Genomic DNA, 23,548 nt, shown 5'->3' with positions numbered 1-23,548 from the left:
TTGTTCTTTTCTTTAACAAGTTGAAAACATGGCCCATACATGCAGCGTTATTAACTGCCACAATCATTGTCATGATCGCTTCAGGGAAAAAAGTATTTGGTGAGATTTTTCTTATTTCCAGCGTGAAGGCAAAGCCAGGTAACTCGGGTTAGTGAGCTGATAAAGAGACAGCGATTAGCCTGGATAGCAGCCGTAAAACTATCAAACATGACTTTTAACGCCATCACCTGGTACATGTTGGTGTGTTCAAGGCATTTTCACACTGGTAAGATTGAATCAGAACATGTCTTATTCAGTCTCATACGTAGCATTTAGTAGGCTTTCAGCTTTAGCCAAGCTAGCTGCAGGCTACACACTGAACACCGTATAGTATTTTGGAAAAAAGCATGTTATCTGTTTACTTTCAGTTACGGGTAAGCACAAACATGAATTAGTATTATTTTCCGAGAAGTAGCACAGTGATCAAAGTATTTAAAAGTTGTTTATGAATGTTCTCATTCATCCAGGTCATTGTAATCTCAGGGCATTCAATCGATCGCAACTGGACTGTTTGGTTTGTCTTAGAAGACATTTCACCTTTCATCCGAATAGGCTTCATCAGTTCATGTTCATAGACTTAGATTAGTCAGATCTAGTCTTAGATTTAGATTGGTCAGATCTAGTCTAGCGGCTGGTGCCAATACCTAAGTAGGCTTTATTAGTTCATGCTCATAGACTTTGATTTGTCAGATCTAGATCTAAGAATATTTAAAAGTTGTAATAGGCTTGGTTTTTTTTTTTTCAGGGAAACCTGCTTATGAGATGAGGCCGGATATTCTCACTCCATCTCGGACACATAAGAGAAGAAAGCCAAGGATTACGCAAAATTTGAATGGAGGACAATGAGCCTTAACAGACTTTGCAATCTGAAATTCTTCACCTGTATAAAAACTGACTCCTTGGACGAAATATAGACAAGTTTAGCTTCGACAAGGCAGCAGCTTACTCAAATTCTTGTCCATTGGACGTGCTCATATGGATCAAGTCCATCAATTTTACTTATTTTTTCATGGTAGCGCACATTTAGAACACAGGTAACAAACTCCTTTTAGCTCAGGGGCTGCATGAGGAAAATCTATTCCCATGCAGGCCGGACTGGTAAAATCATGGCATAATAACTGAAATATAAAAAACAGACAACTTCAAAATTATTTTCTTATCTTACTTGAACAAGCACATTACGAAAATGTATACATTACAAATAATCCTCCTGGCAAAACACTTCAAGTTAGTTGAAAATCCTGAGGAAAAAAGTGGTGCGGTTTCAAAAACACCATGAAGAACACAATGAATTTAGACACTGTCTCAGTGTATCTACAAAGCCATTAAACTTTGAGCACTTCCTGTTTAGCACTCTCATGGTGGCTGTTCTTTAAAGACGTGTTTGGAAAAGCAATCGAGTGTTTCTTAAGCCGCTCCATTGGTGACATCAGCAACTGCCACAAGGTACAAAACATTCATTTATCATTCAAATATTACACTTATAATATAAACAAAACAATTATGACACCATAGCCAAAATTAAGGTAACATGCCCACAAACTTAACCAATGTGTTCATGGTAGATTTAAGCATAAAATAAAATACAACAAACCAACAAACGACAAATATAAAAACACATTTTTTACAATGGAGTTCAGGGTGCGCATCGCGCCGTCAACCAATTTCCAGCGCTGCACGGAACTCTAACTACTACGAAGATGTTGGTCATGTTGACTTAAGTCAAGTGGATAATTTACAATGAAAGAAGGTATTGTGCGTCGATACTGCATCAGTCTGCCGCCATCTGCTGCGAGCCACAACAGGAGCAGCAGATTGCTTGCACCTGCGCCGATTGGAGTCGCATCAGCCAATTCAGAGGGCGCTTAAAGTAGGCAAACACGTCATCTTTAAACAGTATCATGTGTGACGTGGGTTACACTTGAATTGCTATTGCGACATCCAGTAAATACATTTAGAACAGCAGTGTCTTTCATTAAAAAAATTGCAGCTCATTTTTATACTATACTATTGTATCAAACCCATCTTGCAGGCCGCGGGCCAAATTTAACCTGTTTACTGGCCGTATCAGGCCTGCGAACTGTATGTTTGACACCACTGCTTTAGAATGTCTTTGTCTTGAGACGATCACTTGATTTTTTTATTTTGTACGATCCATTTTAATTCAGTTTGTTGCTCTCTCTCACATTACCAGGGTTGCAAAACAGCCACGTATACAAAAGCTTTGGCCAACAAACATAGCTTATCACGGCCACACAATGCATTGCGAAATCATTTCCCCATTTCGAACCCTATAGATTCACTGGTCACAACATTATCAATCATCAATCAATCAATGTTTATTTATATAGCCCTAAATCACAAGTGTCTCAAAGGGTTGCACAAGCCACAACGACATCCTCGGTACAGAACCCACATAAGGGCAAGGAAAAACTCACCCCAGTGGGACGTCGATGTGAATGACTATGAGAAACCTTGGAGAGGACCGCATATGTGGGTAACCCCCCCCCCCCCCTCTAGGGGAGACCGAATGCAATGGATGTCGAGTGGGTCTGACATAATATTGTGAGAGTCCAGTTCATAGTGGATCCAACATAATAGTAAGAGTCCAGTCCATAGTGGGGCCAGCAGGACACCATCCCGTCATTAGGTACACCTTCTGTGGCACCCAATGCCGCATCAAGCATTAATCTCACCGCACGTAGCTATTGTGTGCGTGCTATGATTAGATACAAATTATACTTTATTCTACGATTCCTACGTCCTCTTGCGTTTCCTCAAACCAAGCAGAAATGTAGCAACGGTGCCTTCTTTTTCGTCAGAGTTTACCAACTAACCCAACTTTGTACTGGTGCATGTTGACAAAACAGGCCAGTGTAAAATATAATGGACCTATAAACACAGAAATACTTATTTGTAGGCATCTGAACAGGTGGCAGCTGAGACTCTTGGCAGAAGTTACAACACATTTATTTACCATTCAAATATTACACTTATAGACAAAACAGTTATGACACATAGCCAAAATTAAGGTAACATAACTACAAACTTAACCAATGTGAACATGGTAGATTTAAGCATAAACTAAAATACAACAAACAAATGTAGAAATACATTTTTTTTTTACAATGGAGTTCAGGGTGCGCATGGCCCCATCAACCAATTGCGAGCCCTGCACGGAACTCTCTACTACGAAGATGATGGTCATGTTGACTTAAGTGAAGTGGGAAAACTTACAATGAAAGAAGGTATTGTGCGTCGATATTGCAGAACTAAGGAGGAAGATGTGGGCTGCATATAAGAATGCCCGACTACCACACTATGACGTCACACTGTTCCCACCCTTTTTTTTTTAAATCAATCCAACAAAACAATACACAACAATACAATAATAATGCAATTCCAATTCCAAAACCAAAACTGACCCAGCGACATCAGAATAGCAATAAACAGAGCAATTGAGAGGACACACAAACATGACACAAAACTATCCAAAAGCAGTCAGACAAAAATAGTATCAATAATTTAAACATAGCAGTGAATACAAGTTCCTCAATGACATCATCATTACAGACATTCCCACCCTTTTAATGTTACATTGTTGTATGTGATGTATTGCATTACGTTGGTACAGGTACAGATTATATGTAAAAAGTGGATAATGTGCATATTGGTGCTTTTTGGAAACACAGCTCATTGGCATTAAAGCTACGGAGACACTAAATAGCATTTTGCCAAAAAGGCTGACTGAAAGCATATTAAAAAGGTCTAAATAGCAGCATCAGAGCTAGATTTTGGCTCACACACTTCCAATATGCTATTGTGGAACCCGAGTAGGGATGGGCGACAAAACCTGGTTCAATAATGGTAGCGGTGCCAAGGTAAACGGTAATAACCAGACCCAAAAAGTAAGTTATCGGAAGTTAATGAAGTCTGAGCCACCTGCAGCACGTGTTTGGTGGTGATATTGTACAAGTAATATAGCATCCCGACAGAAGCACTCAAAGTCTATCGCTCTTTTTAAACTTAATTGCCGACATTAAAACGCCAACACTGCTCGCCGGTAGCCACAATTACCACACAGCACTTCGTCATTATGCACCAATGACAGTTACAGTGAGCAAGGTTGCATTCAAGAACCCCCGGAATTATGAACATCAATACTACAACACAAAAATGTTCACATTGTCTTATGTTCTGTATTGATGCAATGATTATTACAATTTGTTTTGATTTTATTTCTTCTTTTTTTTAATGTAATATTTTATTTTGGATTTAACTTATGTAATTGAAGTATTTAAAATACTAGTTTGTGCAATTGAATGTCACAAACGAATAAAAAGTTGTTTATTTTTTACAAAAAATTTGCATGTTTTCCTTTGTTTTTTTAAGTACCAGTTCAAACACCGTTTAAGCATCGGCACCGTTTTTCAAGTACTATTTTAGTACTTGTATCGGTTAAAATGTAAACAATACCCATCCATCCCTACTTCTTAGATATATAGTAAAGGCCAAAAGTTTGGACACACCTTCTCATTCAAAGCATTTTCTTTATTTTCATGACTATTTACATCGTAGATTGTCACTGAAGGCATCAAAACTATGAATGAACACGTGGAGTTATGTACTTAACAAAAAAAAGGTGAAATAACAGAAAACATGTTTTATATTCTAGTTTCTTCAAAATAGCCACCCTTTGCTCTGATTACTGTTTTGCACACTCTTTGCATTCTCTCGATGAGCTTCAAGAGGTTGTCACCTGAAAGGGGTTGAGTTGAGTTGAGTTTGAGTTTATTTCGAACATGCAAGTATACAACATGATACATCACAATCTCCAGTTTCTCTTTTCAACATGTTCGAAAAGGAGTAGGAAGAAGCAAAGCTTATTTAATCCTACCCCTTTTCTTTTACATGACAGTTGCTAAAACTTTTGTTCACTTCCTGTTCTCAATTTATTCACAATATACTCCATAAGTAATACAATAAAATAAGTAAATAAATAATAATTGGTGAAGTAAGTTACATTTCATATGTTGAGATAAGTAAGATTATTTTGTGAGTGAAAGAATGAAAGAATGGATGAGTTAAATAAATTCAGAATGTTTATCATGGTTCTTCTTCTTTGTACTTTGTAAACACTTTAAGTTTGAAGAGTTTCTTGAAGTGGATCATATTAGTACATTGTTTGATTGCTTTGCTTAATCCATTCCATAATTTAATTCCACATACTGATATACTGAAGGTCTTAAGTGTTGTACGTGCATACAAATGTTTTAAATTACATTTCTCTCTAAGATTATATTTCTCCTCTTTTTTTGAGAAGAATTGTTGTATATTCTTGGGTAGCAGGTTATAGTTTGCTTTGTGTATAATTTTAGCTGTTTGCAAATTCACTATGTCGTAGAATTTCAGAATCTTTGATTCAATAAATAAAGGATTTGTGTGTTCTCTATATCCAACATTATGTATTATTCTAACTGATCTTTTTTGTAACACCGTTAATGAATGAAGTGTACTTTTGTAATTATTTCCCCATATTTCTGCACAATAACTCAGATATGGTAACACTAGTGAGCAGTAGAGAATATGAAGTGATTTTTTGTCTAGAACATGTTTTGCTTTATTCATTATTGACGTGTTTCTTGCTACTTTATGTTGTATATTTTTTACGTGAGATTTCCAGTTCAATTTATCATCAATCATTATACCTAGAAATTTGGTTTCATTTACTCTTTCAATTTCTATTCCGTCTATTTGTATTTGTGTTTGATTTTCTCTTCTACTGTTACCAAATAGCATTATTTTAGTTTTACTGAGATTCAACGATAGTCTGTTTTTGTCAAACCATCTTTTTAATTTTTTAATTTCTTCTGTTATTATTTGTAGTATCTTCTGTGTATTCTCTCCTGAACAAAACGCTGTTGTATCATCCGCAAATAATACTAACTTTAAATCTTTTGTAACTTTACAAATGTCATTTATATATAGATTGAATAATTTAGGTCCTAGTATTGATCCCTGAGGTACACCACAGGATATATTTAGCGTTGTAGAGGTGTGTTCGCCTACCTTCACGTATTGTTTCCTGTTCATTAGATAACTTCTTATCCAGTTTAAGCCTAACCCTCTGATGCCATATCGTTCTAGTTTTTTGATTAAAATATTGTGATTAATTGTGTCAAATGCTTTAGTTAGATCCATAAAAACTGCTGCCGCACATTTTTTATTATCTATAGCATTGGTAATTTCTTCTGTAATTTCAATTAAAGCCATGGAAGTTGAAACATTAGCTCTGTATCCATATTGATTTTCTTCGAGTATTCTATTTTTATTTATGAAACTCTCTAATCTGTTATTGAACAGTTTTTCAATGATTTTAGAAAATTGTGGAAGTAAGGAAACAGGTCTATAGTTTGTAAATTGATGTTTGTCGCCAGTCTTGTAAATTGGTGCAACTTTAGCTATTTTCATTTTGTTTGGAAATATACCTGTTTGAAATGATAGGTTACTAATATACATTAATGGTCCTGAGATCTCTTCAATAACCTTTTTTATCGTTTCCATATCAATTTCATTACAATCAGTTGAAGTCTTGGATTTACATTTTTTCACGATTGTAACTATTTCCTCCTGTGTCACATTACTGAGGAACATGGAGTTGGGATTTCGCTCTATGGTATCATTATAGTCCTCAATTGAAACTGGGTCTGGAATCCTTTCTTCCAATTTTGGTCCAATATTTACAAAATAATTATTGAAGCTTTCAACTACTTCCTTTATGTTGTCATTTTTTTTATTTCCGTCTAAGAAGTATTGAGGGTAGTCCCTCTTAGTGCCATTTTTAATAATGCTATTGAGGATGCCCCATGTTGCTCTCATATTAGTTTTGTTCTTGTCCAATAATTCACTGTAATATTCTTTTCTACATAATCGTAGTATGTATGTTAACTTGTTTTTATACTTTTTGTACTTAATTTCTGCCTCTGTAGTTCTTTGTGCTATAAATTTCCTATATAGTGTATTCTTCTTCTTACAAGCATTTTTTAATCCTTTTGTCATCCATGGTTGATTATTCTTTCTCTGCTTATTACTGAGTTGTATCCATGGACAATGTTTGTTATAAAGTATTATGAACTTGTTTAAGAAATGTTCATATGCTTCATCAACCTCATTTTCATTGTACACATTGTCCCAATCTTGCTTTTGTAGCTCAATTTTGAAAGCAATCATCCTCTTCTCTGTGCACAGTCTTCGAAATGTCCTTTTGTCTTCCATATTCTTCTTGTAGTTTCCATCATATATTATAAAAACTGGCAGATGATCACTAACATCGGTTATAAGTAGACCACTTGTAGTGTTATTATCAAAATCATTGGTAAAAATATTATCAATAAGCGTGGCACAGTGTCCTGTAATTCTGCTTGGCTTTGTGATTTTAGGATATAAACTGATGCTGTACATTGTATCAATGAAGTCATCAATAGACTTTTGCTTGTTAGGGTTCAATAAGTCAATATTAAAGTCACCACATAGGAAAATTATTCTTTGCCCATTGTCCATGTAAGTAGCCTTGATCCATTCTTCAAATGTTTCTATACTTGACTTAGGTGATCTATATATACAACTGATGAATATGTTTTTGCTTTTTTCCTGACATATTTCAATTGTTATACATTCTAAAATATTATCTATAGCAAATGACATGTTTTTTACCACTTTGTAGTTCAGGTTCTTCATCACGTACACAGCTACTCCTCCTCCATTTTTGTTGTTTCTGTTGATGTAGTTTAGTTCATATCCATCCAGATCAAAATCTATTCCTTTTTTATCATCAATCCATGTTTCCGTGACAGCAATGACTTTGAAGGGTTCGTTGATGCGTTCCAAAAAGTTCTTAATATTGTTGTAGTTTGCATACAAGCTTCTGCTATTAAAATGAATAATTGACAATTTGTTATCACATTTAATGTTGCTGTTATATTGATCATCTGTATAATAAAAACAATTATTACTGAAGTGGGAGAAAAAATTTGTATCTGGATCTATATCATTTTCCAAATCCTGGTTTTTATGATCTTTGTTGCAGAAATTTTTTAGTTCCATGTTTTCTTGTTCAACAATCTTTGATGTTGTTTCAATAATCTCTATAAGTGTAGGTGGATGCAATCCTGAATCTAGGTCCTCTTGTTTAGTCGTTCCTTGGAACATAGTAGTGTTGATGCTGAATTTAGGTGCTTGTTTTCTGTCAGAGTTCATTATCATCGTTGTTGTGGAAGCTGTGTAAACTTTAAAAATTGTCCAGGTCCTTGATGTCTTGGACAGCAAGTACTCTTGCTTCTGGACCTCCATTCAGCTTGATGTAGATTTTACAGTTGGCGCTCCAAGTTCCCTGGATTTTTCCCTGCTTTCTCAAGTCGCGTGCTTTCTTGGCAATTCCAGCATTACGTTTTGTGAGATGCTCATTCATGTACACATTTGTTCCCTTCAGCTTCCTTCCCTGTCTCAGCAATGCCATTTTAGATTTTCTGTTTACAAGTTTCACGAGCACGACTGGAGTGGCGTTGTTGTTTCTTCCGTTCAGTGGGATGCATGTTTCGATGGTATTAATGTCGATTTCAATTTCTTTTGATTGCAGAAAGTTGACCACTTGCTGTTCTGCTGAGACCATATCCATTTCATCTGGTTCACCTTCATTATTCACAGCTTTCGCATAGGATCTTGGTTTAATTCGGTGCCCTGTCACGATGATATCATTCATCCGTTTATCCTGATCCATTCCATCTATGATATTCTTCAGCATGTTGTTGTCTTCTTGAAGGATCTTTATTTGTTTGCCCATTTCAGTGGCTTCATTATTTCTGATGGTTTTGTCAGATTGCAGACTTTCTATACATTGCTGCAGACTTTTCACATCTTGTCTGTGTTCTTCTTTCATTTCTTTCATTTCTTCTTTCCATCCCTCCATCATGTACTTCCATTCTTCTTTCATTTCTTCTTTAAAATCATGGAGTATTTTTTGTATCCATTCTTGCAACCCATCATGTCCTGTGTCCAGCCTCAAATCTTGTTCAGTCTTTCCTCTACCTTTTTTCATCGCGGCAGTCGATGACGTCAGTGCCTCTTATGTCTTAGCGGCAGTTACTTCTTTAGCAACTAGCGGTACTTTTCACTTGTTTTTTCAACAATTTCGTACCTTGCGCCGTTCAGAGATCAATTTTGGGTGTCAGCCTGTCAACTTATATCACTCTGCGACGTCGGAATCACTTTAAAACAGCTGTAAACTCGCCGTAGCTTTCGGTTGCCAGGCAACCGCTTTGAACTGCGGCAAGGCGCCGTTGGCTTGAGGCTAACGGCTCTTCCAACTCGCCTTATTTCAGCGTTTCTGTGCCTCTCAACTGACCAATATCAGATCGAAGATGCCAGGTGACTCTCCTGTGGCTGTGATCACAAATCAGTGGTCTAAATCTTCAGATTTAACAAAAACTCCGGTAGCAGAATCGGAGCCTTTTTCTTTTGCGTCCTTTCTCATTGACAGGAAGTGATCACTTCACAGGTGTCATAGTTTTGATGCGTTCAGTAACAATCTACAAACCCCGTTTCCATATGAGTTGGGAAATTGTGTTAGATGTAAATATAAACTGAATACAATGATTTGTAAATCATTTTCAACCCATATTCAGTTGAATATGCTACAAAGACAACATATTTGATGTTCAAACTGATAAACTTTTTTTTGTTGTTGCAAATAATCATTAACTTTAGAATTTGATGTCAGCAACACGTGACAAAGAAGTTGGGAAAGGTGGTAATAAATACTGATAAAGTTGAGGAATGCTCATCAAACACTTATTTGGAACATCCCACAGGTGAACAGGCAAATTGGGAACAGGTGGGTGCCATGATTGGGTATAAAAGTAGATTCCATGAAATGCTCAGTCATTCACAAACAAGGATGGGGCGAAGGTCACCACTTTGTCAACAAATGCGTGAGCAAATTGTTGAACAGTTTAAGAACAACCTTTCTCAACCAGCTATTGCAAGAAATGTAGGGATTTCACCATCTACTGTCCTTCGATCCCTCAGGCTGTATTGCATCAACAAGCGACATCAGTGTGTAAAGGATATCACCACATGGGCTCAGGAACACTTCAGAAACCCACTCTCAGTAACTACAGTTGGTCGCTACATCTGTAAGTGCAAGTTAAAACTCTACTATGCAAGGCGAAAACCGTTTATCAACAACACCCAGAAACGCCGTCGGCTTCGCTGGGCCTGAGCTCATCTAAGATGGACTGATACAAAGTGGAAAAGTGTTCTGTGGTCTGACGAGTCCACATTTCAAATTGTTTTTGGAAACTGTGGACGTCATGTCCTCTGGACCAAAGAGGAAAAGAACATTCGGATTGTTATAGGCGCAAAGTTGAAAAGCCAGCATCTGTGATGGTATGGGGGTGTATAAGTGCCCAAGACATGGGTAACTTACACATCTGTGAAAGCGCCATTAATGCTGAAAGGTACATACAGGTTTTGGAGCAACATATGTTGCCATACAAGCAACGTTACCATGGACGCCCCTGCTTATTTCAGCAAGACAATGCCAAGCCACGTGTTACATCAACGTGACTTCATAGTAAAAGAGTGCGGGTACTAGACTGGCCTGCCTGTAGTCTCCCATTGAAAATGTGTGGCGCATTATGAAGCCTAAAATACCACAACGGAGACCCCCGGACTGTTGAACAACTTAAGCTGTACATCAAGCAAGAATGGGAAAGAATTCCACCTGAGAAGCTTAACAAATGTGTCTCCTCAGTTCCCAAACGTTTACTGACTGTTGTTAAAAGGAAAGGCCATGTAACACAGTGGTGAACATGCCCTTTCCCAACTACTTTGGCACGTGTTGCAGCCATGAAATTCTAAGTTAATTATTATTTGCAAAAAATAAATAAAGTTTATGAGTTTGAACATCAAATATGTTGTCTTTGTAGTGCATTCAATTGAATATGGGTTGAAAAGGATTTGCAAATCATTGTATTCTGTTTATATTTACATCAAACACAATTCCCCAACTCATATGAAAATGGGGTTTGTACAATGTAAGAAAATGCATTGAAATGAGAAGGTGTGTCCAAACTTTTGGCCTGTACTGCACATAATACACAGAATAAAGGTTATGAGACCTCTAAATGCAAACAAGATGGGAATTCCAGTTTTTTTTTTATCAATATACTACAAACTTACAAATGACCAGCATTTTAAAAAAGGAGCTGCCCATGTTGAAACAGGTGAAACAACGGCTGAATGGAGGTTACGGGGCATTAAAGCAGGTGCTGAAGGGCCTTCATCAGCCCAAATATTTGCTTTTGTCCCGAGTCACCTGTCCTGAGCCAGCGTAAACACACTTTCTGCAGTGCAACATAACAGTCAGCAGAACCAGGCAGAGGGGGGTCTTCGTTCAATAAGCAAGTTAGAGGTAGAAATACCCACGACCAACAACAGCACTTAAGGCAGCTTGTGTTTTGACGTTACGTGAGCATTTTTAAGACATTTCTTTAATGCTCAAATGCTGACTTCACGGTTAATCCATGCAGAGCAGCTTAGCGGGGAGGGCAGTTGCGGCATTTTATGGAGCTGAGTGTTTGCATCCATCCGCAGATACTCTTCAATGCCATTAAAGGCCTACTGAAACCCACTACTACCGACCACGCAGTCTGATAGTTTATATATCAATGATGAAATCTTAACATTGCAACACATGCCAATACGGCCGGGTTAGCTTACCAAAGTGCAATTTTAAATTTTGCGCAAAATATCCTGCTGAAAACATCTCGGTATGATGACGCCTGCGCGTGACGTCACGGATTGTGGAGGACATTTTGGGACAGCACGGTGGCCAGCTATTAAGTCGTCTGTTTTCATTGCACAATTCCACAGTATTCTGGACATCTGTGTTGGTGAATCTTTTGCAATTTGTTCAATGAACAATGGAGACAGCAAAGAAGAAAGCTGTAGGTGGGAAGCGGTGTATTGCGGCAGGTGTTGTGCCGGATAACGCACCCCCGCCGTAGAATGCACCCCCTGACTGTTGTGCCGGATAACACAGCCGGTGTTTCATTGTTTACATTCCCGAAAGATGACAGTCAAGCTTTACCATTGGCCTGTGGAGAACTGGGACAACAGAGACTCTTACCAGGAGGACTTTGAGTTGGATACGCAGACGCGGTACCGTGAGTACGCATGCAGCTGCGGTTTCCAAACATTTGATCGCTTGCCCGTACGTGCGTGCCGCTATGTGCATGTCACGTTGGGGACTTTGGGGAAATATATGTGCTGTATGAACTTTGGGGAGGTGAACGGTACTTTGGGCTGTGGGATTGAGTGTGTTGTGCAGGTGTTTGAGTTGTATTGGCGGGTTATATGGACGGGAAGGGGGAGGTGTTTGTTATGCGGGATTAATTTTTGGCATATTAAATATAAGCCTGGTTGTGTTGTGGCTAATAGAGTATATATATGTCTTGTGTTTATTTACTGTTTTAGTCATTCCCAGCTGAATATCAGGTCCCACCCGCCTCTCACAGCATCTTCCCTATCTGAATCACTCCCACTGCCCTCTAATCCTTCACTCTCACTTTCCTCATCCACGAATATTTCATCCTCGCTCAAATTAATGGGGAAATCGTCGCTTTCTCGGTCCGAATCGCTCTCGCTGCTGGTGGCCATGATTGTAAACAATGTGCAGATGTGAGGAGCTCCACAACCTGTGACGTCACGCGCATATCGTCTGCTACTTCCGGGACAGGCAAGGCTTTTTTATCAGCGACCAATAGTTGCGAACTTTATCGTCAATGTTCTCTATTAAATCCTTTCAGCAAAAATTTGGCAATATCGCGAAATGATCAAGTATGACACATAGAATGGACCTGCTATCCCCGTTTGAATAAAAAAATCGCATTTCAGTAGGCCTTTAATGTCTCAGCATACTAAAGCAAACTAATACCCTAATCACGAGAATTTCACCCATGAAGACCACTGCTATTTTGAGATATGTTGTGTTTTTTTAAAGGGGGATCATGCAGCATATTTGTGCTCTGGTATTATGTTTTGTCAATTATTCACCCCATAGCAAATAACAGAAATAAAAACAATTTTCCAGGGGCAACTTTTCACCATTATAACACTTTATTAACTGTACAGACCTGGTATTACCCAACACTGTTTTTGTTCTTGTTGTCTTGTTACTAACCAAATGCTGATTTTTTTCAAACCAGTTTCTGATTGTGTTCCGTAGCATAAAGTTGTTTCAGGATAAAGTGGCACCTCAAATTAAGAGTGGCACAACTTAGGAGTGTTTTTGAGATAAGAGCTGTTTCTGGGCTAATTGTTATGCTTTAAGTTGCAAGCAAATATTTGAGTTTCACGTATCTCCACCATTAGTTGCTGTAGCAAATGTCACAATGAACCTTGTGAGATCTCCCCAAAACACCTGTTCTTACTTGCAAGTGTTAGCTCATAGCTAAAAATGGACATAAATTGGTTTTGCAACCATGACAAGGAAGAAAGTGAGTGTGAAGGACAGTGCTGAGAAGAACAAGTGGATGATATTCATTGAATTAAAGGAATAAAACCTCAAAAACATCTTGAAAAAACAAACTTGGCAACCGAGCGCGTTGCCAAGTTGGCGAAGCAATTCGAGCAGATCACTGCTAGTCTGCATTATACTGAAACAGATTGAGCCTAACGCCAGCCAAGAATGTTAAAATAATATTTAGACGGCGGACATTTATCCATGAAAATTTAGAAAAGCTACAGATGGTGTGTTTGACGGAAAAGCAGCCAGAAATAGATACCGTAGAAGTCCACTCTCCAAGGTAAATGCTGTACATTCTTATTATATTCTATTTATTCGTACAAAATAGATTTTATAAATGTTTTTTGTTCTTTTTAAGTCTGTTACATGTTAAAAACACCAATAAACCTTAAAGGCACTGCCTTTGCGTGCCGGCCAAATCACATAATATCTACGGCTTTTCACACACACAAGTGAATGCAATTCATACTTGGTCAACAGCCATACAGGTCACACTGAGGGTGGCCGTATAAACAACTTTAACACTGTTACAAATATGCGCCACACTGTGAACCCACACCAAACAAGAATGACAAACACATGTAATATCGGAAATTATCGGTATCGGTTTCAAAAAGTAAAATTGATGACTTTTTAAAACGCTGCTGTACGGAGTGGTACACGGACGTAGGGAGAAGTACAGAGCAGTTGCGTCACCCAGTGATACTTGCCAACCCTCCCGGGAGACTCCCGAATTTCAGTGCCCCTCCCGAAAATCTCCCGGGGCAACCATTCTCCCGAATTTCTCCCGATTTCCACCCAGACAACAATATTGGGGGCATGCCCGCCCAATCACATAATATCTACGGCTTTTCATACACCCACAAGTGAATGCCAAGCATACTTGTTCAACAGCCATACAGGTCACACTGAGGGTGGCCGTATAAACAACTTTAACACTGTTACAAATAAGTGCCACACTGTGAACCCACACCAAACAAGAATGACAAACACATTTCGGGAGAACATCCGCACCGTAACACAACATAAACACAACAGAACAAATACCCAGAACCCCTTGCAGCACTAACTCTTCCGGGACGCTACAATATACACCCCCCGCTACCCCCTAACCCCCCCCCCCCCCGATATTATCGGACATCCCTAGTTGTACCTTAAGAAAATGTGGAAAAAGTAAAGCACTGTGAATACTTTCCCGACTGTTGCCCTCTCGGTTGTGCCAATGTGCACCACGACACGTCAGTCCCTCCCAATAAATTGTATTTGCAAAGAGTGAACTCATGCAGAAATAAATGTTGGGATGTTATACTCCTTTTACAACAACCACTGCATGTTTGTGTGTGTGTTTATTCTATGGGGCTTATTCTACAGCAGTGGTTCTCAAATGGGGGTACGCGTACCCCTGGGGGTACTCGACGGTATACCAAGGGGTACGTGGGATTTTTTTTAAATGTCTGTCAAAAAGAACTGTGAAAAGAAATGCAACAATGCAATATTCAGTGTTGACAGCTAGATTTTTTGTGGACATGTTCCATACATATTGATGTTAAAGATTTCTTTTTTTTGTGAAGAAATGTTTCGAATTAAGTTCATAAATCCAGATGGATCTCTATTACAAAGTTGATGATTACTTCTATGTGTAGAAATCTTTATTTATAATTGAATCACTTGTTTATTTTTCAACAAGTTTTTAGTTATTTTTATATCTTTTTTTCCAAATTGTTCAAGAAACACCACAACAAATGAGCAATATTTTTGCACTGTTATACAATTTAATAAATCAGAAACTGATGACATAGTGCTGTATTTTACTTCTTTATCTCTTTTTTTCAACCAAAAATGCTTTGCTCTGATTAGGGGGTACTTGAATTCAAAAAATGTTCACAGGGACATCACTGAAAAAAGGTTGAGAACCACTGCTCTACAGTATGTTGTGCCAATGCCTATAAGCAACTTCAAACACACCATATTTGCAGGAACAAGCGGTAGAAATGGATGGATGGAATATTGGGCTATTATTCATTTTTAGAACAATTACTGCACGTGTGTTTGTACTTATTGCAACTATGTATTGAGCATGAACACAATATTGTTTTAAATGACTACAATGCCAAAACATCAGCATGTAGACTTTAAGATGTACAATAGCTATGAGCTAAATACTGTATTATGGTATAAAAAATAAAAAAAAATACGCTAATGTAAAAAGAAGAGAGATGCTAGTTAGCAACAACAGCAAGTTTGAAGTTCATATTTAACAAAGGCTACCATGCTAACTGGCAGCCTGCCTTACTTCAAGTGCTCAAAAAGTAATGGTAAACAATGAGTCATTAGAAAAAAGGGAGATGTTACAGTTGGTCTGCTTTAAAAAAAAAAAAGTCCATGTAGCATGCTAGGCTGCGGTTAACCCTCAGCGACAAAGTTAGCGTTGACTACAACATCAGGATGCAACCACCGCGTCCTCGGCGGCTAACATTAGTGAACACACAAAGCGGTACTTACAACTTTATTCTCTCGCCCGTTAGTTGTTTGTGCTATTCGGCCGGCTCGCAGACGTCCTTTTCATTCGCCGAACAAGCCTTAACGTCCTGGCCCTCCTCCATTGGAAGGATTGGCGTAGTGGCGTGATTTTTTTTTTTTTTTCCTCCTCAATCTGCCTCGGTGTTGAAAGTGCTCCTCTGTCAGAGAAGCCTGTGTTCACTTAGTCCCGCCTTCTGCTTTGTGATTGGCTGCACTAGCTCACGCCTACATAGTATATGGCTTTCCATTGGAGCAAATAGGTGCCTGTCCAGAAAAAGCGAAACGTCGATTGGACAACCGCCTGAGGGTGACATTCACATGGGTTTGCTTGTTTTAACGCCGGCGTACACCGGAACTACTTCAGGCTGACGGGCGGGTAAGACATGCACGCTGAGGACAATTAATCAAGGACACGTAAGACTTTAAAATGAAGATACCCAAACACGTACACTGCTCAAGTGTATTTTATCAATGGAGTGTAATATATGTTAAAATTGGGAAACTTGGGGGAGATACACTATATTGCCAAAAGTATTTGGCCACCCATCCAAATGATCAGAAGGCCCGGCCAAAGGTGTATAAAATCAAGCATGGAGACTGTTCCTACAAACATTTGTGAAATAATGTGCCGCTCTCAGGAGCTCAGTGCAGGGGCGCCGCTAGGGATTTTGGGCCCCATGAAAAGAATCTTTACAGGGCCCCCAACACAGTGTCATTATTTTTTCTGTATTATAATTTCATCATCATTAGGGGCCTCTCTGGGCCCCCCTCCATCATGGGCCCCTAGAATCCGTCTCCTTTACCCCCCCTTTTCGGCGCCCCTGGCTCAGTGATTTCCAGCGCGGAACTGTCATAGGATGCCACCTGTGCAACAAATCCAGTCCTGAAATTTCCTCGCTCCTAAATACTCCCAAAGTCAACTGTCGGCTTTGTTATAAGAAAATGGAAGAGTTTGGAACAACAGCAACTCAGCCACCAAGTGGTAGGCCACATAAACTGACAGAGAGGGGTCAGCGGATGCTGAAGCGCATAGTGGAACAACAGCAACTCAGCCACCAAGTGGTAGGCCACATAAACTGACAGAGAGGGGTCAGCGGATGCTGAAGCGCATAGTGCAAAGAGGTCGCCGACTTTCTGCACAGTCAGTTGCTACAGAGCTCCAAACTTCATATGACCTTCCAGCCCACGTGCAGTACGCAGAGAGCTTCATGGAATGGGTTTCCATGGCCGACCAGCTGAATCTAAGCCATACATCACCAAGTCCAATGCAAAGCGTCGGATGCAGTGGTGTAAAGCACGTCGCCACTGGACTCTAGAGCAGTGGAGACGCCTTCTCTGGAGTGATGAATCACGCTTATCCATCCAGTCGTGAAATGAATTGAATTGATTAACGTGGACCCCGACTTAAACAAGTTGAAAAACATATTCGGGTGTTACCATTTAGTGATCAATTGTACGGAATATGTACTGTACTGTGCAATCTACTAATAAAAGTCTCAATCAATCAAATGTCCTCGCTCCTAAATATTCCAAAGTCAACTGTCGGCTTTATTATAAGAAAATGGAAGAGTTTGGGAACAACAGCAACTCAGCCACCAAGTGGTAGGCCACGTGAACGGACAGGGAGGGGTCAGCGGATGCTGAAGCGCATAGTGCAAAGAGGTCGCCGACTTTCTGCACAGTCAGTTGCTGCAGAGCTCCAAACTTCATGTGACCTTCCAATTAGCCCGCGTACAGTACGCAGAGAGCTTCATGGAATGGGTTTCCATGGCCGAGCAGCTGTATCTAAGCCATACATCACCAAGTCCAATGCAAAACGTCGGATGCAGTGGTGTAAAGCACGTCAAGTTGGACCCTTAGTTCAAGTGAAAGGAATGCTCCAGGATACCAAAACATTTTGGATATTTCCATGCTCACAACTTTGTGGGAACAGTTTGGAGCGGGTCCCTTACGCTTCCAACATGACTGTGCACCAGTGCACAAAGCAAGGTCCATAAAGACATGGATGACAGATTCTGGTGTGGATGAACTTGACTGGCCTTCACAGAGTCCTGACCTGAACCCGATAGAACACCTTTGGGATGAATTAGAACAGAGACTGAGAGCCAGGCCTTCTCGACCAACATCCGTGTGTGACCTCACCAATGCGCTTTTGGAAGAATGGTCGAAAATTCCTATAAAAAAACTCCGCAACCTTGTGGACAGCCTTCCCAGAAGAGTTGAAGCTGTAATAGCTGCAAAAGGTGGACCGACATCATATTGAACCCTATGGGTGAGGAATGGGATGGCACTTCAAGTTCATATGTGAGTCAAGGCAGGTGGCCAAATACTTTTGGCAATATAGTGTACTTTACAAGGCACGTAGTCCCTCTACCCGTCACTCTTGAGCCGCATTTTTACCAAATGTTTGGAGAAATATCTTGTCAAGGGACCATACTATCAAGATAAAAAATGTAGTAATACTTTAAAGCAGGGGTTCCTAACCTTTTTGACCTGGGGGGGCCATACAATTCCACAACAGAGGAGCCCGGTGCCTAGTCAAATATCAACACTGAATTAGTAATCTTACTTTTGATCGTATTCATATTCAAAAATGTAATCTCACCTATGGTTAACAACCTTGTCAAATTATATGAAAGCATGTGTTAATCACAAGGACTGTAATCAAGGCTTTGGTCAGCTGATTAAAACAAATATACTAAAATATAATAGTCAAATATACTGCGAAAGAAGGGACTCATGAAAACTGATGAAAAATAAATGTACCTACAATCATACAGTGCTAAAATAAATACATTCTACCTAAATTAATAGTAAATAATAATAACGAATGTTTCTTAAATAAACTGTCAATAGAATACAAGTGTAAGTAAAAATACAGCTTCATCACTTTAGTCATATTTTTTGTGCTTAACCCTTGTGTGTTCGGGTCTGTGGGACCCGTTTTAATTTTTTATTAAAAGAAAAATTATACAATTAATTAATTTTTAAAGCTGAGACTCACTGACTTTGGCTCATTTTCTGTGAAGAACATATATAAGAATACATATTTAATGACCTACATATTTCTATTACATATAAGATGTCCGGGTCCTAATAGAAGGCTAATAGAAGTGTGGAAATCGATGTTCTGTGTAACACACGCACCCACCCACCCAGAGCAGGTCTAGACAGGAGGAGGACAGAGTGTAGGTACACAGAACATCAGAGGGTCAAATGTGCGAGAAAATGAGAGCAGACAGTGTTGACAAACAATGTTGCAACCTTGTGTGGGAACCGCAGGTGCAGAAACACAAAAGAAGAATCCCTGTGGGATGCAGAAACTGGCAGAGAAATTTTCCGTGCAACGTTTATGTTGTTGTTACTCAGCCAGCGTTTGTGGGTCTGATGGACCCGTTGCAAACAATCAAACACTTTTATGTTAAAATACTGAACAGATGTTTATTGGGATAAGGTAAACATCTGTTCAGTATTTTAACATAAAAGTGTTTGATTGTGAGGCATTAAAAGCCACAAAATGCAACGGGTCCATCAGACCCACAAACGCTGGCTGAGTAACAACAATATGAACATTACACAAGGGTTAAGAAACTTCTTTAGCGCTAGACAACTTATTCCACTGCCAAAAGTGTACTACAACAAAGTACTGCTGCGACCCATATGTACCACATCTGAGAAACAGATATTTTGTGGTGGCCCCTTTAGGGAGGGCTCGCGGTGCAAGAATGGCCCTATGGTTAAGAAACACTGCTTTAGAGTAGACCTCGTACAGCTCATGTAGACATTGTATCAGCTGAAAATGTGGCAGCACAAGTGAGGAGCAGGTTCACTGTGACTCGGTACAGTCAATGTCTGGGGGATGCACGAGTGCTGCCCGCACTGGGGAGCTGCGGTTCATTGTAAAGCAGCGCATGAGCCCCCATGGAAACATGATGGGACTCAAGGGTCTGTCCAGCTCCTCATTCAGCCTGAAATGAAAAACACACAAAAACAGATTAAACTAATATGCATTATAGCTAGCCACACTGTTGTTTTATTACTTACCTCAATATCTGTCCGTTTCAGCCAGAAATCAGTCTTGACCAGGAAAGTCGTTTCCTGCAGGTTGAAACGGGGGAAAGTTCCTGCAGTGCAAAGGGTTTGTGTGTGTGTGTGTGTGTGTGTGTGTGTGTGTGTGTGTGTGTGTGTGTGTGTGTGTGTGTGTGTGTGTGTGTGTGTGTGTGTGTGTGTGTGTGTGTGTGTGGTGTCCATAACCTGCACCTCTCCCTTTCCTGCTTAACCCTTGTGCAAGATTAAGATTGACTATATACACTTTTTTTTAGGATCCAAAAGAGCTCACAAAAGTGTCACCAGTCACCAATACTTTTAATTTCTATACTTTCCACGCTTGAAATATTCGAACAACTTCAGATCTATCTAATAATTTAACGTTTTTATTAATTTGTTATGTTTTTTTATGTTTTATGACCATTTTGTCGGAAATACCAACTGTTTTTTAATAATGGGAAAATGCAGAATATGCGTTCTTTCGAAAAATAGGAGGCAAAGTGGAATATTTGAGGTTGGGTATAGACAGTCTCGAATATGATATAATTCATGACATTAATTTTGATACAGCAGACAAAAATATATATTTTTTACACTTCTACTTTTAGAATAAAAGAGAAAGCAGGACTCATTGGAGTTTATTTTGAGTGCACGCAAGTATTTTATATAAACAGTGACACTATAGATATACATATATTCATATATGTATTAATATAGATATACACACATATATGAATATATATTAATATATAGACATATTAATACATATACATACATATCTATTAATATATACACATACATATATATATATATACATATACTGTATATACATATACTTATATAAAAATACATACATACACATATATATATATACATACACATATACATACATACACACATATATATATATATACATACACATAGATATATGCACACACACACACACACACACACACACATATATATATATATATATATATATATATATATATATATATATATATATATATATATATATGTATGTGTGGGGAAAAAAATCACAAGACTATTTCATCTCTCTCTCTCTATATATATATATATATATATACACACACACACACACACACACACTATATATATATATATATATATATATTTTTTTTTAAATTTCATTTTAGTGGTTTAAAGGCAATTATCATTTGTACTCTAATCAAAGCGCTGACACTTATGCGCATGGTTTTCTGGCGACATCTGATGGTAAAGAAGCGCAATTACATTAAAACAAAATGTTTTTCAGTTGGCAAACATGCGATTCGCTCGGTTTGCATGGAAAACGCACAGTAATACACCAGGATTAGTCTGTTAAAAATAGCTGTTCTAATGGGAGTCAAAGAGAGTGTGTATAGTTTGTTTATAGCCTATTCATGTTGCAATAATGCAATTTTATTTAAAAACTGTTGCAAAATTTCAGACCGCTAACCATCAAACTGAACAATTATATCACATTTGCCAAAAGTATTTGGCCACCTGCCTTGACTCACATATGAACTTGAAGTGCCATCCCATTCCTAACCCATAGGGTTCAATATCTCGGTCCACCTTTTGCAGCTATTACAGCTTCAACTCTTCTGGGAAGGCTGTCCACAAGGTTGCGGAGTGTGTTTTATAGGAATTTTCCACCATTCTTCCAAAAGCGCATTGGTGAGGTCACACACTGATGTTGGTCGATAAGGCCTGGCTCTCAGTCTCTGTTCTAATTCATCCCAAAGGTTTCTATCGGGTTCAGTTCAGGACTCTGTGCAGGCCAGTCAAGTTCATCCACACCAGAGTCTGTCATCCATGTCTTTATGGACCTTGCTATGTGCACTGGTGCACAGTTATGTTGAAGAGGAAGGGGCCCGCTCCAAACTGTTCCCACAATGTTGGGAGCATGGAATTGTCCAAAATGTTTTGGTATCCTGGAGCATTCAAAGTTCCTTTTCACTAAGGGACCAAGCCTAACTTCTGAAAAACAACCCCACACCACAATTCCTTCTCCACCAAATTTCACACTCGGCACAATGTAGTCCGAAGTGTACCGTTCTCCTGGCAACCTCCAAACCCAGACTCGTCCATCAGATTGCCAGATGGATACGCGTGATTCATCACTCCAGAGAAGGCGTCTCCACTGCTCTAGAGTCCAATGGCGACGTGCTTTACACCACTGCATCCGACGCTTTGCATTGGATTTGGTGATGTATGGCTTAGATGCGGCCGCTCGGCCATGGAAACCCATTCCATGAAGCTCTCTGCGTACTGTACGTGGGCTAATTGGAAGGTCACATGAAGTTTGGAGCTCTGTAGCAACTGACTGCGCAGAAAGTCGGCGACCTCTTTGTACTATGCGCTTCAGCATCCGCTGACCCCTCCCTGTCAGTTTACGTGGCCTACCACTTGGTGGCTGAGTTGCTGTTGTTCCCAAACTCTTTCATTTTCTTATAATAAAGCCGACAGTTGACTTTGGGAGTATTTAGGAGCGAGGAAATTTCACGACTGGATTTGTTGCACAGGTGGCATCCTATGACAGTTCCACGCTGGAAATCACTGAGCGGCCCATTCTTTCACAAATGTTTGTAGAAACAGTCTCCATGCCTAAGTGCTTGATTTCATACACCTGTGGCCGGGCCAAGTGATTAGGACACCTGATTCTGATCATTTGGATGGGTGGCCAAATACTTTTGGCAATATAGTGTACCTCCATCAGTGCACAGGGTCCTCCCCTGCTGCTCAGACCACTTCCCCACTCTTCACTGACACCCTGTGGAAGTCTGTGGGACAACAAGAGACACAACCACAACAGATGACAACTTGAACGCTACAGAGCAGTGAACACACTATTAGGCTGCAAACACACCTGCTCTGTGTAACACAACCTGAGCTTTGAAACATCACCCTGTAAGTCTTGCTGTCGCTCTTTCTCCTCTTTTTGTCCGAGAAAGTGCGTCGTCTGTGGTTCTTGCAAACGGTTCAAGTATTTCTTCAACAGCAGCATTAAGTTGCTGCTCCATCACAAGCAATGCAGCGTTAAACTGAGCAGGTCACAAACAAGCAGACTTAAAAAGCTCACTGAACAACGTTTTCCATGTACTTTGACAAGTTTACTCAGTGACAACAAGCTTTGATGCGGTGTCTCATACAGTACACATGTCATAAAGTCATTACAAAAGTTTGTTACTAACTTCGGCATTGTTCCTTGTCCCCATTTTGGTGTAGCTAACATGGAGGACGTCACCACCATCCTGCGATTGTAGGTTGTATACACCTGACGTCACGCCGGGCTCAATAAACATGCGAGGCTCGAAGTGGCGGTCTGGGACGCTTTTTTGCCTTTCTCTGAAA

At 39.4% G+C, this 23,548-nt stretch overlaps 2 protein-coding genes across 4 annotated transcripts in view; both read right to left on the bottom strand.

Annotated features, from left to right (window-relative positions):
- Positions 1-16,343, bottom strand: part of fryl (furry homolog, like) — a 195,034-nt gene extending 178,691 nt beyond the window's left edge. For both annotated transcript variants that reach the window (XM_061978068.1, XM_061978069.1), the window contains exon 1: positions 16,127-16,343. The gene's annotated coding sequence lies outside the window, so the exon portion shown is untranslated. The remainder of the gene's footprint in view (positions 1-16,126) is intronic.
- Positions 16,344-21,373: 5,030 nt separating this feature from the next.
- LOC133617811 (uncharacterized) overlaps positions 21,374-23,548 on the bottom strand; it is a 30,080-nt gene continuing 27,905 nt past the window's right edge. Inside the window, exons 3-5 of one of the 2 annotated variants that reach the window (XR_009817069.1) lie at positions 23,389-23,542; positions 23,064-23,238; positions 21,374-22,977 (exon numbers count right to left, since the gene is read on the bottom strand). Coding sequence is in view for 1 of the 2 variants with exons in the window: in XM_061978054.1 (XP_061834038.1) it covers positions 23,489-23,542 (54 nt within the window). In the remaining variant the exon portion in view is untranslated. Of the gene's footprint in view, positions 22,978-23,063; positions 23,239-23,277; positions 23,543-23,548 lie in introns of those variants that run through there. The other variant, XM_061978054.1, reaches the window with a different exon arrangement.

This window comes from Nerophis lumbriciformis, linkage group LG18, assembly GCF_033978685.3.
Source record: "Nerophis lumbriciformis linkage group LG18, RoL_Nlum_v2.1, whole genome shotgun sequence".
Taxonomy (NCBI): Eukaryota; Metazoa; Chordata; class Actinopteri; order Syngnathiformes; family Syngnathidae; genus Nerophis; species Nerophis lumbriciformis.
Note: the sequence above shows the minus strand (reverse complement) of the source record. Positions and strands in the feature narration are given on the sequence as shown.